Source organism: Culex quinquefasciatus, chromosome 2, assembly GCF_015732765.1.
Source record: "Culex quinquefasciatus strain JHB chromosome 2, VPISU_Cqui_1.0_pri_paternal, whole genome shotgun sequence".
Classification (NCBI taxonomy): Eukaryota; Metazoa; Arthropoda; class Insecta; order Diptera; family Culicidae; genus Culex; species Culex quinquefasciatus.
This window is the reverse complement of record NC_051862.1, coordinates 46,493,155-46,510,538: the sequence shown is the minus strand read 5'-3', so window position 1 is coordinate 46,510,538 and position 17,384 is coordinate 46,493,155. Positions and strand designations below refer to the sequence as shown.

The window sequence follows — 17,384 nt, the reverse complement described above, 5'->3', positions numbered from 1 at the left end:
AAAAACACTAAAAAATTTTTAAAAATTATCCCATTTTCCGTTACTCGACTGTAAAAATTTTTGGAACATGTCATTTTATGGGAAATTTAATGTACTTTTCGAATCTACATTGTCCCAGAAGGGTCATTTTTTCATTTAGAACAAAATTTTTCATTTTAAAATTTCGTGTTTTCTCTAACTTTGCAGGGTTATTTTTTAGAGTGTAACAATGTTCTACAAAGTTGTAGAGCAGACAATTACAAAAATTTTGATATACAGACATAAGGGGTTTGCTTATAAACATCACGAGTTATCGCGGTTTTACGAAAAAAAGTTTTGAAAAAGTTGGTCGTCATCGATCATGGCCGTTCATGGTCACCCGCGACAAACACGGACGACGAAACAAAGAGAAACGCAAAAAGTAACTTTTTCAAAACTTTTTTTCGTAAAATCGCGATAACTCGTGATGTTTATAAGCAAACCCCTTATGTCTATATATCAAAATTTTTGTAATTGTCTGCTCTACAACTTTGTAGAACATTGTTACACTCTAAAAAATAACCCTGCAAAGTTAGAAAAACACGAAATTTTAAAATGAAAAATTTTGTTCTAAATGAAAAAATGACCCTTCTGGGTCAATGTAGATTCTAAAAGTACATTAAATTTCCCATAAAATGACATGTTCCAAAATTTTTTACAGTCGAGTAACGGAAAATGGGAGAATTTTTAAAACTTTTTTAGTGTTTTTTTCGATGAAAAATACGTTTATTCGAATTTTGAGTACGCCATCAAATCGGGCGTCTAATTTTACATAAAAGTCCCTTTGACACCAAATTTCTATCTCATCACCGTTTCAGGCTGCAAATTGTTGAAAAACACCTCTTTTTCGCATGTTCAAAATGGAAGGGGTCGTACCGCCCTCCGTCACGAGATATCAAAAAACGGACCTCGGTTTCGTGATCAGGGACAAAAGTTACCCCTTAGGACAAAGTTTCACGCAAATCGAAGAGGGGTCGGGGCAACTTTTCCCGATTTCGTGTGAGTTGGTAGAGAATTACCCATATGAAAGACTTGATTTTTCCCTGTCGAAAATATTTTTACCGGAAAGCTCGTCGAATTTCCCATAAGTTTGTCTTTGACCACATTTCAATTGGATGTATGAGCTTACAGATATAAGTAATGCGTATTAAAAAAAAAAACATCACAACCCTTTCTCTAGCCAGCCTGTCACCCGACTTGATGCCAACTGTCTCCCAAATGACAGCCTCGTGCCTTCCCGCGACTGCCAAATGTCACGGCCAACCCAGTCGGAAGTAACAAGCGAGTGGCATGATGTGGCACGATCCGTGACGATCTTGCGAAACCGCGATCCCACACCTGTCAAGCGTGATGCCAGTTTTTTTTATTGTTGTGAGTCTTTCTTCAACTAAGTAACAAACAATTTCGAAGCAACAAAATAGAATAATCGCAGCCAATTAAAATTTAGCCAAAGTGAAATTCTTTCTGACTCACGTGTACTTAAAATCTCGCGAAAAATTTCCCCCATTTCACAAGAACGCTGATTTACAGCGTTCGTTAAAAGCAGCACCACACAAAGTGCGCGTAAAAATCAGCTTGAAAATCAGTGAATGGATCCTCTGTTCGAAGGTGACGATGACTAAAAGTGCGAAAATTTTGCGCAGGTTTCTCTTAAATGTTTTGATTTATCAATGAGCGTGTTCCGCTGGGACGTTTTTTCAGGAGGGATGCTATTTTTTTAGTTTATATGTTTTTCCACTCCCGCCGTGATGCGAAATTTAGTGCTGTTTTTATTGGTTGTGGTTCGAAAAACAAATTGGACACAATTTACGAGCTGGCGGGAGGGAGTTTTTTTTCTCTCGCAGCCGAAAAGTTATAGATTTGATGAAAAATTTGTTGTTTTTTTGCAATTAGTGAGTTTGGAAGCAACACTTGAAATTTTACGATTTTATGAAGTTGAGAATAAAAAATCGTGCGCCTAGTTTATCTCAAACTAATCATAGCGATGATGTGATCCTTCAAGATTTGCAGGAAAAAGTGGGATTATTTTTCTTTTTTCCCACCAACAAAATTGTGGAACATCTGGTTCCATTTGACCGGCGGTATCTGTTTGTTGTTTCGGTCGGCACTTTCACCGTTCAGTTTGAAATGTAGTCCTCCAGCGAATTACGGTCGTAATTTTGAGATACAGGAAAATATTGTTTCTATCCCATGTGTGTGTGTCGGTAAAGCTTTTGCGATTACCTATAAAATTTTGCTAGCTGTTTGTTGCTTCTTGATGCAAAGTGGGCGTTTTTGTTGCTTGGAAGAAACTGTTTGTTTGGATTATCTTGGCGATCAGGAAAGTTGCATAAACAAATCAAGGGGAGAATTTTTGGCTGAAGAATGTGAGCAGTTCTCTCAAATTTTGGTCATTCGATTTTTTTTTTGTATTTTTCAATCCGACTGAAACTGTATTGGTGCCTTCGCTATGCCCAAAGAAGCCATTTTGCATCATTAGTTTGTCCAAATAATTTTCCATACAAATTTGGCAGCTGTCCATACAAAAAGGATATGTAAAAATTCAAAAATCTGTATATTTTGAAGGAATTTTTTGATCGATTTGGTGTATTCCGCAAAGTTGTAGGTAGGGGAGAGTAGGGAGACTTGATCCCCTTTTTTGTATCGCACATAATTCTGTCAATTTCTCACAAAACTATGAACATTTTGCATGAATTGAAAGCTTAGACATTCAACTATGTTTGGCTAATAAGGGCATTTCATAAGTTAAACTCTTTGAATTATGCCAAGCGTTTTAAACAAATATTTTAAACCGGAATTTTCAAAATTTTGGGGGTAATTTGATCTTTCTTTCAAAATTTTGAAGAAATCTTAAGCAAAATGTTTCTTATGCATCCAAACTTTTAATTTTCTATAAGTTACAACAATTTCACATTAAACCTGTACGTTTGTGTTCAAAATGTAACAAGTTTAGCATGCAGAATATTTAAAAACTTAAATTTTTCTTTTTTGAATGAATGAATGAATGAATAATGAATGAATGAATAATTCTCATACCCGCCGGCGGCTTGGTCCAGTTCACAGGTGTACGCTTGATCAAACAAATCGTCATCTTATGTTCAGTAATCTGTACACCCACGTACATTTGTTTTTTTTAACTTAAAATTTTCTTTTTTAGACCAAAATTGAGCATGTTTACAAAAGCTGGTAATTTGTGTTTACAAAACTTTTGAAAAATGGTTCATACTACAATAAGTTATGTACAACTATACTAAAGGAAACTATGTACGAAAACCCAGCCCAATTATTTAATTTTGAGGTTGATTCGAGTGACTGTAAAAATGCAGGGATCAAGTCTCCCTAAACGCATTTTTTTAAACTATTGATAGTAAAAATATTATGACAATAAATTTAACGTCAAATGCGTAAGGGTTTTGGAGTTGATATGTTTATCAAACAATTCATGTTTAACAAATATTTTTTTGAATAATTTTAGAATGTTTTCAATACTTATCAAAACAAAGAAAAAAGATCTCTTGGAAGTTTTTTGCAGCACTTTTTGGAAAAATAAGTGTAACTCAATCTAAACATTTTTTAATTTTTTTTCTTTGTTTTCTACAATGAGTTTTAGTCAATTTCGCACAACTTTCTAGAACAAAGCTAATTGTTTTACCCACATGCTGACGAGATACAGGCTTGGGACTAAGTGTCCCCGGGGATCAAGTCTCCCCACTCTCCCCTATGGATAAGGACTACACTGGAAAAAAATGATACACGGTGAAAAAAATATTTGGTGATTTTTCATTTAACTTTTTGTCAGTTATGTTGATTTGCATTATCTGATATGTTTTAGAAGACATCAAATGCCAAGTTTTCTGAAATTTCCAGGTTGTGCAAAAAAGCTTTGACCGAGTTATGAATTTTTTAATCAATACTGATTTTTTTTTTCAAAAAATCGAAATATTGGTCACAACATCTTTTCAACTTCATTTTTCGATGCAAAATTAAATTTTCAATAAAAAAGTACTATAGTGAAATTTTGATAAAGTGCACCGTTTTCAAGTTAAATCCAAAATTCAAGTTTTTTGATAATAGTCGCAGTTTTTATTTTTTTTTAATTAAGTGCACATTTTTGCCCACCTTTGAAAAAAATATTTTTGAAAAGCAGAGAAAATTCTCTATATTTTGCTTTATTGAACATTGTTGATACGACCCTTAGTTGCTGAGATATTTCCATGCAAGTGTTTAAAAACAGGAAAACTTAAGTTTTCTAAGTCTCAAAGTTTCGAAAAATATATTTCCAAAATTTTTAAACCAAGACTAATATTCTTAAAGGGCGTTACATTGAATATTTGGTCCTTTTGAAATGTTAGTCTTGATTTAATTTTTTTGAAAATATTGTTTTTGAAGAGATCGGAAAATTTCACGAATGATTCATATTTTAACATTAGTTTCTGAGATAACGGCGTTAGAAAATGGTGGGTTGTTTGGATGAGACTTGGAAAACATCAATTTTCATGTTTTTAACCATGTTTTTTTGCGAATATTTCGATTTTTTGAAAAAAAACAGTATTTTTGCACAACCTGGAAATTTCTGAGAAATTGGCATTTAATGTCCTCTAAAAAACAACAAACAATAAAAAAATTAAAAATTGTGTTTTTTGCAAATCAAGTTTTAGTGACAAAAAGTAAAATAAAAAATCACAATTTTGTTACCAATTATCATTTTTTTCAGTGTAGTCCGTATCCATGCCTACAACTTTGCCGAAGACACCAAATCGACCAAAAAATTCCTTCACAAAATACAGATTTTTAAATTTTCATACAAAAACGATGTATGGACAGCTGCCAAATTTGTATGGAAAATTATATGGACAAACTAATGACAAACTAAAGGCACTAAAAAAGATTCAGTCGGATTATAAAATACAAAAACTAAAATTCTAAAAGAAAGACCGATTTCGTAGAGAATTGCTCAACTGTTTTCTGAAGCCTGTGTTGAAAAATACTTTTATTTTTATTTTATGTTGTTTACCCTTAATTTTTAAGTATCCTGCAAAAAGCATGAAAAAATTACAAATATTTTTGACTCAGACCGATAGAAAAACATTTTTCAAGGTTCAAAAATATCATAATTATTGTAAAGTTACTGTTCCGTATCACCGAATTAGAAGTTATCTTGCAGCGATGTTTTTTTCTAAAATCATCGAATCTGCAAGTTAACTTTCTGCAAGATAACTTCAGCTGGTTTTAGAGAATCAGGATTATTTCGGTTGTGATTAAACTAATTGATCGAATTTTTTTATGAATTTATTAAACTAAATAAATTCCGTTCCGAAAATCATTACTAGCAAAATTAAATAAAGTTTAATATATTTATGAAAATAATTTAATTTCCCCCAAAAGTCCCTAAAAATGTTGGATGCGAACACATTAAAATTAGTATTGGGGGCCCTGTTCTTACAATTCTGTCCACATTTTTAGCACACTTATAATTTGATTACTTAAATAATATTGAAACTAACGCTAACTAAAACAAATTTTGTTAAGAAATGTATTTTACTTACTTACTTCTAAAATTTTAAAATCTTTAATTAGAAATTGTGCAACAATTTTAAAGCCTGATTTTTTTTATTTTCGTGCCCTTAAAATGAATTTAATTATCTTACTATTAAAAAATCATCTTAAATACAATGTTGACCAGTTTATTACTTTTTGAAACGAATCTATTTTCGTGAACCACCTGGGATATAAATTTGCAAAGTTCAAAGCAACACGAAACGATCGTTTTACCGAGCAGAAAACATGACGTTCCAGATAATTAATACTTTGTTGGACAGCAAAAATTACTGTTTGCGCTTCACTGAGGTCACTTTCAACAACCATTAGTGTCACTCTAATTTACATCAAACTTGAAATAAATTTTTGACATACAATGTATTCTTGTTATTCTCTTTTTACAAGAAAAAAAATTAAACGAAACCTTCACACTTGAATCCAGCTCAAAAATACGCATCACGTACGAAAATAGTCCAAATCCCTTAAACTTAGGCCTCCACTTCTGACACCACCATGAAAAATTGCACATTTCCTCACTCTCGCCAAACTATGCTTGCCGTTTGAATTTTCCGCATTTTTCCCGCACCGCACCATCCAGTGTCGATGAAATGTCTGTTCTCGACGACATTGAACTGTCGGGGAAGAAATGATTTTCAAATTAGCTTACGTCTCGGACATCAGTCATCGGGAACTAAGCGCACCCTTTTTACAAAAATAACACCTTGGCGGTCGTCGGCGTCCAAGTCTGGGGAGCTTGAACTTGTTCGCCGGATCACCTTAACAATTTTAGCTCGTAAACAAAAATTGGGTGCACGGAAAGAAATAATAATAATTTTTTCGACTTTGACTTTTTGACTATATATTATGAAGTTTGAATTACCAATATTTTTTTTTAGAAAAATACCAAATGTTTATGATTTTTATTTTTGTTGTGTCAAACAAATTTATAATGTGGGTGCATCTTGTAGGTATTTGCTTTGGCTAGTAGTTCGAGTAGTGAAATTCTTTACCCGGTGGAAAAATACTACGACAAAGAATTTCAACGGACTGACAGAAGTAGAAGTTGGCGATTTATAATTAGATGTCGAGCGTTTTGTCGCCTTTCATCGTAACCAAAATAAAAAGGGAAACAATTGTCTCGTGGCAACGATTAAAATAACTTGATTTCAAATTTAGCACTAGAATAAAGTTATTCAAATCACAAACATAAATCTCGAAATTTGTCCACCCCTGAAAAGAACCCATCAGGAAAATTGTAAAATTTAGATCACGATCACATCGAAATTGCTTCTGGCAGCCGACCACGCAAATTGTTACGCTGAATGCGCCCGCAAATGATTCGTGCAGACATTTCCTGATTAAGTAAGCCCCACGAATGCACACTAGCCGATGATGGGATTTAGTTGGCAGTGTGTACTATTAAAATGACACAGTCAATGATGCTCGGCGAAAATGTTTACAGTAATGTACAGGCCCGGTAGTGGCGTGAGTAAATAAATCATGTTCAAAATTTAGTTCGGTTTGGTTGACGTTCAAATCTGTTGAAAGATGACCAATTTTATCCAGTAAAGCAATCGGAGTTATCTCCATCCTTCAAAATTCCTATTTCTCGAAAATCGAGGGTTTTATTTAGCAAATTCTTGAGATGTCCCGGGTCCAAGAATATTAATATTCCTACAAACTTTTTATACATTGAAAACATTTTGAATGTAATGGATATTTTTTCATTTGAATTAATTAATAACACAGCAAAAAACTTACTTAATCCACCTTAAGGTGGTTGGTGCCTTCCTCACATTATTATACTATAGATAGGGTTGTCAGATTTTCAATCTTTTGTACTCATTAGGTACGCATCCAATGACCATAGATATCGGATATCGGACCGAGTTTTAATCAAAATATCTGAAAATTGACCTCAAAAAAAGTATAAATGGCACTTAAATACTTATAACTTTTAACAGAGTAGTCAGATCTTCGATGTTTTCGGCTCGTTTGAAAGATCAATTACCTAACGTCACATGACAGATCCGGACAACGTTTTTGACAAAATATCTGAGATCCGGCCTCAAAAAAGTGTGCAAATAAATTGATAGGGTTGTCAGATTTTCAATGTTTTGGCTCGATGGAAAGCTCTTTTGAAAACCTTTCTAAAAATGTATAACATGACATGTTTTCTTACAAAACCTTTAGAACTTTAGTCAGAATCCCTTTTCAGCATAACTTTTGAAATACTTTACAAAACTTAATAATATTAACTAGAGTCTTACGGGACCCCAAGACAGATCGAATGAGACCAACACGGTCCAAATCGGTTCAGCCCGTCCGGAGATAATCGTGTGCATTTTTTTCGGTGCACGGACTTAAAGACATACCCACGCACAGACATTTGTTCAGAATTTGATTCTGAGTCGATAGGTATACGTGAAGGTGAGTATACGTGGTCGAATTAAGAAGTTCCTTTTTCGAGTGATTTTATAGCCTTTCCTTAGTTAGGTGAGGGAGGCAAAAATCATGTTAATATAACATCTAGGAAAAGGTACATTTTTGATGTCAGAAAAAATGTATAATTTTACCACTTTTCTGGTGTATGTAATTTTTTCAATTTAAATTGAGGTAAAATTACATAATAAAAGAGGTAATATTAAACCTTCCACTCAATTAGGTAATAATTTTGAGATTTTAATTTCCACTAATAAAAAGTATTCCGACTATGAAAAAAAAATCTCTGCAGGACTTTTTGGGGTTGGGGCTCACAGTTTTATAGTAGTTTTATTTTTATTTTATGAGAAGGTTTCTTGTTAAATTGTTCAAAAAAAATTCACTAAATTGGGTCTTCTGTTGTATTGTAGCAAATCAATCTCGGTTCCCAAAAAAATATAATCTTTTCGCACATAAACTGAATTGCGCAAAAGAATCATTTTTGAATATTCTCGATTTTGGATTTTTTTTAAAGACTGTTCATGCATTCTAAAATAAAAACAACGTAATATTTAACGAATAAAAAATAATTCTTAGTGGCTGAAAGGTGCAGTATTTTGCAATTACTGTAAAGTAATATTCAATTGCAAATTTGATTTTAAATTTTATAATAAAGGTTAAAAATCGAGTTTTTTCCACAGATATTCGAAATATCATGTTCTCTTGCGGTGAATTGGCAGCATTGAAAAATAAATTTGAACTTATTTGTGTCACAGATGATCTAGAATATATTCAAAAATGATAATTAAAAAATATAGATTTTAAAATTATTCAATTACTGGCTCTCAAGTTCGTTCAACGAGATTTTTCGAACTCTGTACTAGTTTTCCTTGAAAGTACAATTATCTTTTTTTTTTGCGTCCTAGAGTATTGAAATCGGTTGTTCAATGGCGCAAATTTATGATTTTTTGAAAATTGTGTTATTTTGTTGTAAAAATAATTATTTAGCGGACCACCCTATTACAGCGAAGGTCTCCGAAAGGCTAAACAAAAAAATACGTTTCTAATTATTTGGGTCAAAAAACCATTACTTCAATTTTTAGCGGAATCGAAGCACTTTATTTCTATATTTTGTTTAACTTTCATATGGAAATCTTGTATATAAATATCATTATTTCAATTCCATGAAAACATATTTTTATTTTTTTTTTGTACTCCAAATTTTTATTTTAAATTAATTATTTGATAGAAAACAAAATGTTAGTTGCAAATGCATGTAAGAAACTAAAATTTAAATTTTATCATTTTTGAAAGAAATATGATTCAAACTGATTTAGGAAAAGATAAAGCGAGGATATAAAAAAAATAAAATATTTTTCCAGAATAACTTTTTTAATTTCATGATTAGCAAATATTTTTCAAAATTTATGTCGCTCCCTCTCCCTTCAAAATTGGTTTGAAAAATCAGGGGGAAAAATATATTTGCATAAAACTGGAAAAAAATCCATGGATATAGAAGTCTTATCAACTCTAAACAATCTAAAATGCCTTTTTCTGCACTGATAATAATATTTAACTTGCTTGTGCTTGTTTGAAAATATTTTGATTTTTTATGAAATTACAATGTTCAGCACAGCAAAAACTTTTTTTTCGCACAAAAATAAAATTTTGATAAAAAATTTGAAATTTTGGAAAATTATTATTGCAAAACAACTAGACAGGTGCTATAATTTCAGTTTTTTTGCAAACATTGATCAAAGCTAAAAATGTCTCAAAAAACATGGAGCAAACATTTTCTACATTTTTCGTGTAGAAGAAAGTGGGGCAAGTGTAACAAGCTAAGGAAATGATCGTTATAACTCATTAAAAAGTTAAAAAAATCTGTCGGATTTTATAATAATCATTTTTTTAGGTCTTGATTAAGACTTTGTTTGAACAAGTTTTTGAAAATCCAGTTTTTTAATGTAAAAATTGATTTTAAAATTTTTGATTTTCCGTACGTTCTACTCAACTAGTGGGGCAAGACGAACAACCCGTTGGGGAACAACAATGCAATGCATAAAAAAAACATGTTTATTTGCTAACAATTGAACTGTTATCACTTAGATACATCAGATTAGAATGTATTTGAAAGGTTTCCATTTTTAGATTAAATAATAAAATTTTACTAAAAAATTTATCGTTTTATACGAAAAAATATTACTTAGATGATAGATAGTAAATTTTCATAATATCACTATATTTGTATGGACATTTTTTTTCAAACAATTGTTTATCAGTTTTTAAGTACTTTCATGTATTAATTTCGCAATGAAATATGTTGTTGCAGAAATTCGTATTTTTTTCCATAATAAAAATCCATACGGTACACTTGCCCCACCTGAACAAGATTTTTTAAAAGCTCTCAACAAAAATAACCAAAAATTAAATCATACTTTGTAATACGTGCATGTCATTGGTAGGGACACTACTGATCTAGGAAAAATAGCATTTGGATAAAATGAGCCTTAAAGCGAACCCTAAGCCTTATTTTGTACTTTCCAAATATTATAAGAAAACAAAGGTTTTAAAAAAAACTTCATTAAATCTTATGCCCCGTGGCGTTTACTTCGTTTTGGAGGTTATGTGGTAGTAGCATCAGCTAATTGCATTGCTAGCAACAATTCCTCATACTGGAAATAATCAAAATTGTAAAAATTACGACCGTACGAGCGATTGTTCCTCTTGCCCCATCTTCCTCTACATGTGGACTTCAACACTATAACGAGCATAAAATTTTCTCAAAAAAATAATCATGGGGCGAGTTTCTCCCACACGAAGGGTTACAAGACAAGTTACGTAGACAAGGTTTAGTTAAAAAAAATGAATTTCCCCCAGATTTATAAAACAAAGACTGCATATATATATTTTTTCCTTTTTTTTTTAGAAAAAGCACATAATTTTGAACAAAGCTGCATCAATAACTCAAAGTGGTGAAAATGCATTTGGGACATTTATTGGTATAGGTATAGAATTTTGGCAGTATTGATCTTGAAATTCTCGAATAAATATAAATCAGCTGAATTCCCCGGAATTTCTCGCCCATCATCCTATATTGATAACGATAACATTCAAAATTTTAATCGAAATGGACTCTTTGAGGATTTTACGCATTTTAAAACTATTTGAATTTTTGTTTCATATGCAGCATTTGCATGCATCCAAAAAATATTTAAAAGTTCTGTTCTGCAACCCAAACGAATTACACATTTCTTTAAGTTTATTTTTGAAAAACATTTATTGATCTAATATCTAATATTGTTTGATTATGTTGAGCCAAGAATTTAACCAAGGATATCGACAATGTCTTTTAAATTAAAAAGTAAGCTTTTGAATCAATATAAGGAAACCTTGCGTCACCTCTAAATAAAACGTATCAATTATTTTAATGAGGACGCATGTTCGCATTTAAATCAGAAATGTTTGCCGTGTACAAAATTGGCAATCAAGCAGACCAATCATAACATTTTGCACTTGACTTTCTGCACCGATTCACGCGATGAATCACCTTTATCTTTACTCTCCTCTATCTTTGAGTGTGTTCCGAGAACCCCTGCCATCTGCGCGTTTGAAAAAAAAATGCCAAAAATATTTCAAGTGTTTGTAACTCATCATCGAACCATCATCCCCGTCAAGAACCATCATTCTCTAGCCCCTCGCCGTCACCATTTCTCTTCCCCCTCTCTAGTCAAATTTCAATTTTTCAACAATATCGCGATCGCACTCATCTGACGCCGCATCGTTTAGAAAGCTGTTTATTCCTCAAATTGACCATGACCAACTGTCACCGCAACGCGGCGGTTCTGGTTCATGTCGATGTCGATTACCTTGAGCACGTCACTCTGGAAGCTGGGATTTATGGGCGGCCGAACCGGGTCCTGCGAACCGCAGCAAGACATTTTGGTGCCAAGTTTGAACTGTTTGAATCACTTCTTTTTATTTTATTTTTTCAAATTTTAGTATTCTGCACTTTTCACTCACACTCGCACACACCCTTGGGGTGGGGTGTTGCAATTGTAGATAATGAAAATCACAATTGTACTATTGGCTGACACGCCTAACGACAATCCTTAATCTCGTACAACATTTATTCTTCTTTTGATCGCAGTTGAGTCGCGCGGGGACATGATTTATGGCTTCTTCTCGCTTCTGGGTTCGGCGTGACTGACTTTTCTCTATTTTTTCTCAGAGTGTATATTTTTTTTCGCGCAAGGACAGTCCGATTTGACGGTTCGTTTGGACTTTACTTTACACACACACTCACACACTTTGTTTTCTCTGAAATCTTTCGCGAATGTTCTTCTTTCGAAAAAAAATCGATTTTCAACAAATTCGTCACTTTGGCGGGACCCTTCTCGAGTGGGTTTTCAACGGTGACTGCTCCCCTCCTCTCTCACACAAGCGAGGTAATTAACTCGTTTTTCGCAAAGTAAGCCCCGTTCTAATTATAGGCTGCTTTTTAGAAAATTTATTATTTTATTTATTCCCCCACATCTTGCTGCCGTCGATTCACAATCCGTACGTGCGAGCGCGCCCGTAGAGTCCTCTCGAGAACAACAACCGCCGACTGACTGACCGAGAAAACAACCACCTATTGGCCCCCTTCAGCTGTTTGAGAGAGAGAATGCGCGATCCCGTGACTTGGATTTTTCACGACGATCGTGGCACACACGTCTGCAACACTCAATGGGGGGAAAAGCTGCCCGCTTCTTCTTGTTCTGTATCAAAAAAGGAACATCCGCGACGACGACGTGCGTCCACTCCGAAAGACACCGCTCAGTTCACTGATCCTCCCTGGTTGGGAAATCTGTCTGCCAAGTCCTCTCTGGTCTCTGCTGGGGGGTGATCATGACCGCCGATCATGACGATGATGATCCTGCGCGCCACGCCAAGCTAGCGATCCTGCATGGAAGAGGTGAAAGCTGACGCAAGAAATTTAGACTTACTTATGGCCTCAATGCTGACGAAAGTGAATACTAACATCCCCTACTAATATTCTTTCTACTGAAATGCTTTCAGAACTAAAATAATCTTCTTTTTAACATAAAACTGTCAGACGATACCTAGTCATGATATTCGCTTCCCTCTTGCAGATTCCCCACCATCTTTACGCTTACTAACATTCATTTGCGAATACCTCGAACGATTCAGCGAAAATTTCTTCAGCCTGAATTGGGAAGGATCATCATCGGTGTCGTGTTCAGAGCAAATGTGTTTGAGTGTAGTTGTGGAATTGTGAATTTGGGAAACTTCATGCCAGTGTACACGTATGTGCGAATAATGCCAGAATGTCAATAGTTGGCAGGGATTTGGATGCTGTGTTTTGCGACAGACATGAGCGAGAGCGGGCATTTAGTGTAGTGGTCAGGTTTTATACTGCGTTGTCACGAGATTTGCAGTTGCCTTATTTTGGATTGGAATGTTGGTAGCAGCTTTGAGTGGAAGAAGTGCAAAGTTTGAAAAAAATATTTTGCTTCAAGTTGCGAGTCCCAACATTTTTTTAAGTTATTCAAACTGTTTAAAAAGAATTGAATCATTATTTTGTATCACTGAAGAGATTAAAATGCCAAAGTAGATTAAGCAGTGTGTAATATTAAGTGTTTATTTTGACGAAATGATATTTAAGAAGTTTATATTTCAAAGAATTAAAAAGTCACATAAATATTTCAGGCATTATTTTTAAAGTAGTTTTTTAGAAGTATTATTTTTAAAAGAACCGCTCCTATTTGAACAAAAAAATGGAAAGTTAACAAAAAAAACATTACGATTTGAAAAAATAATTTAGAAATTGAACTTTTTTTTGTTGAGAATCGCTCAGTTTTCAAATAATGAGAAAACCCACAAAAATATTGTGCACGGAGAAAAAAGAGTTCTCAAAATCGTGAACACCCGTTCATGAAACTGGAAACCACGAACAAAGTGTTCAAATTCCATGGTACGTTTTTGAAAATCGTACCATGGCATTTGAACACTTTTTTCGTGGTTCCCAATTTCATGAACGGGTGTTCACGATTTTGGGAACTCTCTTTTCTCCGTCAAGAATAGGTAGTTTTTTTGAAATAAAAATAAACTTAAATATTTTTAAAAATTTTCTTAAATATTTTAAATATTTTAGAATCCTAAACGAAAGATTCAAAATTTTAGGCAGTTTTTTAACATTTGATATGACAATTCCTGAAAATTATAGACATTGCAAAGTGCTTATCCAATTTATTTCAACCTATTAATAGAAAACATCATTTCCAATCAAAATATGTTTTTGCATATCAATAAATTTAAAATCCAATGTCCATGAATTAAAGTAACATTTTTTTTTATTCATAACTTATTTTTATTAGGTCCTTTAAGGTGCTACGACCAGGTTATGACCGAGGATCAGTTTAAAATCAAAATATAAAATAAAAATAAAAAAACTCATTACACTCCATACTTGGAGATCATGTAACTGACGAGGGTTACTCGGTCCAAGCAGGTCTTGCAGGTTTTGAATCTGCCGATGTACTCGGAGAAAATGCCCCACAGCTCAGCAGAACTGTAGAGCACCTCCCCGGCTTCCTCTTTCGTGGCTCCACCGTCTCGGGAGCCACTGCTTCCTTGGCTTCTTCCTGCGGGGCGAGGGTGATTCTTGGATTTTCCGTCCGGGACTGCACCCGGCAACGGAGGGAACTCCGCCGGCGTGAAAGCCGGAACTGCTGGACTCTGCTTCTCCGCCTTCCTTGCCGGCGGTTTCGGTTTCGACGCCTGCTGGCGCCTCCGGATGAAGTCCGCACGCTTAGGGTAGCTGCGGTCCGTGGCTTCGTGGGCTCCAGCGCAGTTGGCACACCGCTTCGGCTCGTCTTCTTGGACTTTACACTCGTCCGTCTTGTGGCGACCCCCACAGTTGTTGCATCTCCCTTTCAGGTGACAGTTCCTGATTCCATGACCCAGCTGCAAGCAGTTCCTGCACTGGGTCACGTTCGGCCGCTTATTCCGGTAGGCCTCCCACCGGATGATAGTGCTTGCCACAACTTTCATTGCAGAGAGCTTCTTTAGATTGGTGTATCCCTTGGGGAAGACCACAATGTACGGAGTTTCGTCCACGGTGGACTTTTCTTTCCGCTTGATGATATGCACCTCCAGCGCGTCCAGCTTGAGATCCCTCTTCAGAAGGTACTTGACCTCGTCCGGTTTCAATTCATCAGGAAAACCACGAAGAATCACCCGATGATTTCGTTCGCTCCGCCGATCGTGGGTGTAGAATTCCACTTTCTTCTTCTTGAGTAGCTCTTGCAACTTGTCAAAATCTTTGACAGAGAAGCAGGTCACCTTGGTTCCAAATCGGGTTAGTTTGTAAATCGGTTTGAAACCTAATTTACAACTTTCCACTATCGCCACGAGCTTGTAAAAATCCGTGGTGTTCTTCACCAGCAAATGTGGTTGCTTTTGTTTACCTGCCGACTGGCCGGGAGGTGGAACCGCCGGGGCGTCCCCTCCTCCTGTTGGGCTGGCATTGTTGTTGTTTTTGTTATCCGCTAGCGGGCTGAACTTGTTGTTGTTGAGCTGGGTCTTCTCAACTTTTTCTCCTTCGATGCCGATTCCAGTGACCTCGCTGGACTTCTTCCGCTTCCGATTCCCGCGGACGGGACGAAAATCTTCCTCCTCGGAGGATTCCTCCACCTCCATCTGTCAAAAACTTCCAAGCACGCTAGATGACAACACGAGCAAAACACGTCTTAACTTGTCGCTGGCTGGCGACTGAATCAATTAAAGTAACATAAAACTTGAAAAATTCTCCGGATATCATCATATTCATTTTACGTCCAAAAATCTAAATTTTTGTCTTAATTATTGAGTTTAAAAATTTAAAATATAAGTTAACAAACTTCGAAATTTGTAAACAGATTTTAAAAGTCCAGTAATTATGATTAAAAAATCTTCCTGAAATCTCTTATCGCCTCATTTATTAAAAAAACTTTCATATTAAAATAGCTGGAGTTTTTTTTAAAGGTCCAATAAACCAAATTAGGTTTTTAATACCCCTGACTTAAGGTGGTTCCAAATACACCCTAAAAACAAAAACTGGAAATTTGGTTTATTGGACCTTTTCAAAAAAAAAACTCCAGATATGATTTCGTCCAATAACATGTCCAAGATACTTGGACTTTTGTGAAGCTTATCGTAACAAATATAAAAATAGGATGCAAGACCGAAAACAAAATTCGTTTTCAAAAGGAATGATTTTCAAACATATGGATTGAAATACTTTAAGGGTGCTTTTAAAAGTTATACAACATTTGTACCAACATATTTTGATATTGATTGTAATCTTCTTTTGTTTGTTTTGTAAAAAGTTGTTCTTTAAAAAATCATATGAAAATATTCATTGCCACTAAGTGTAGAAGTAATTTATTGTCGGTTCCCAAAAGAGAGCATCCTTGAAGAGTATCGGGGCCAGCATTTACCAAGCTGATTCAGTGGCAATTTGGACTCAACTAATGCTAACATGTTTGTAAATGTTAACATTCCATTGATCGCCTTCCCTAAGGTGTTGTGATGAGGTCCAGCTTGTGATGATACACAACCTCCTTTTTACTAAGCAATCGATTCCAGAAGCGGAAAGATCATCAACTGTGTTGGTCCGCGCCGGGATTCAAACCCCTACCTACCGCGTATGAGGCGGAAGCGTTACCACTAGGCTAAGAGGCTCGTTCTACGAATAAGAGTGCTGATCGAAAAACAGGTGTTCCAATCTGCTAGAAATGACTCAAACGCCATAATTTTTCCTCGACACCTCATTAAACTTTCACGACCGGGTCCACAAATTCGTTCGCGCAGCAATTAGGTATCCTGGCTGGAAGGAAGACCCCGCAAAAACCTTGAACCATTCATTGTGACCTCGCCGCCTAAACAAACGTAAATATCGAGTTCTGGCCCGTGGAGTCAGTTTACAAACACATGGTGCTTAATTGCGAATCGATCAGCCAAATGAATGAGGGAGAGTGAAAGTTATTGATTCTGATTGTCGTTACCTACAAACAAGCGCTTTCCCGCTGGAATTTCCTCTGCGTCTGTTTATTGTTAAATCGTTTGTTTATGGCCCAGCTTGTAAACAATTTATGCGATACTATTAGTGCGAAAATTTGCTGGACTACCGCCCACCGGGAGCAAGCTGCTGGATTTGGGAAATTAAGGAGGTACAAATTTCAGTCGTGAAATTCTTTGAGAATTAAGTCTATTTCAACAATGTTTGAATTTTACATCAATCATTTTAGTGATTTACCCTTAGTTTGACGATCAAATTTGATCGAATAAATCACCCTGAGAGGGGTCATTTGGCCCTCTCGGTAGCCCTTCGGGGTGCTAACGAAGTGTGAAATTAATTGACTGTT

The 17,384-nt window shown here is 35.1% G+C and overlaps 1 protein-coding gene across 4 annotated transcripts in view; it reads right to left on the bottom strand.

Moving 5' to 3' along the window:
* LOC6044806 (long-chain-fatty-acid--CoA ligase 6) overlaps nt 1-17,384 on the bottom strand; it is a 74,260-nt gene that overhangs the window by 20,543 nt on the left and 36,333 nt on the right. The window contains exon 1 of one of the 4 annotated variants that reach the window (XM_038255241.1): nt 11,844-12,796. The exons of the other annotated variants lie outside the window; for them this stretch is intronic. Coding sequence (XP_038111169.1) covers nt 11,844-11,915 — 72 coding nt within the window. The 5' untranslated portion in view covers nt 11,916-12,796. Of the gene's footprint in view, nt 1-11,843; nt 12,797-17,384 lie in introns of those variants that run through there. 4 annotated transcript variants of the gene reach the window in all.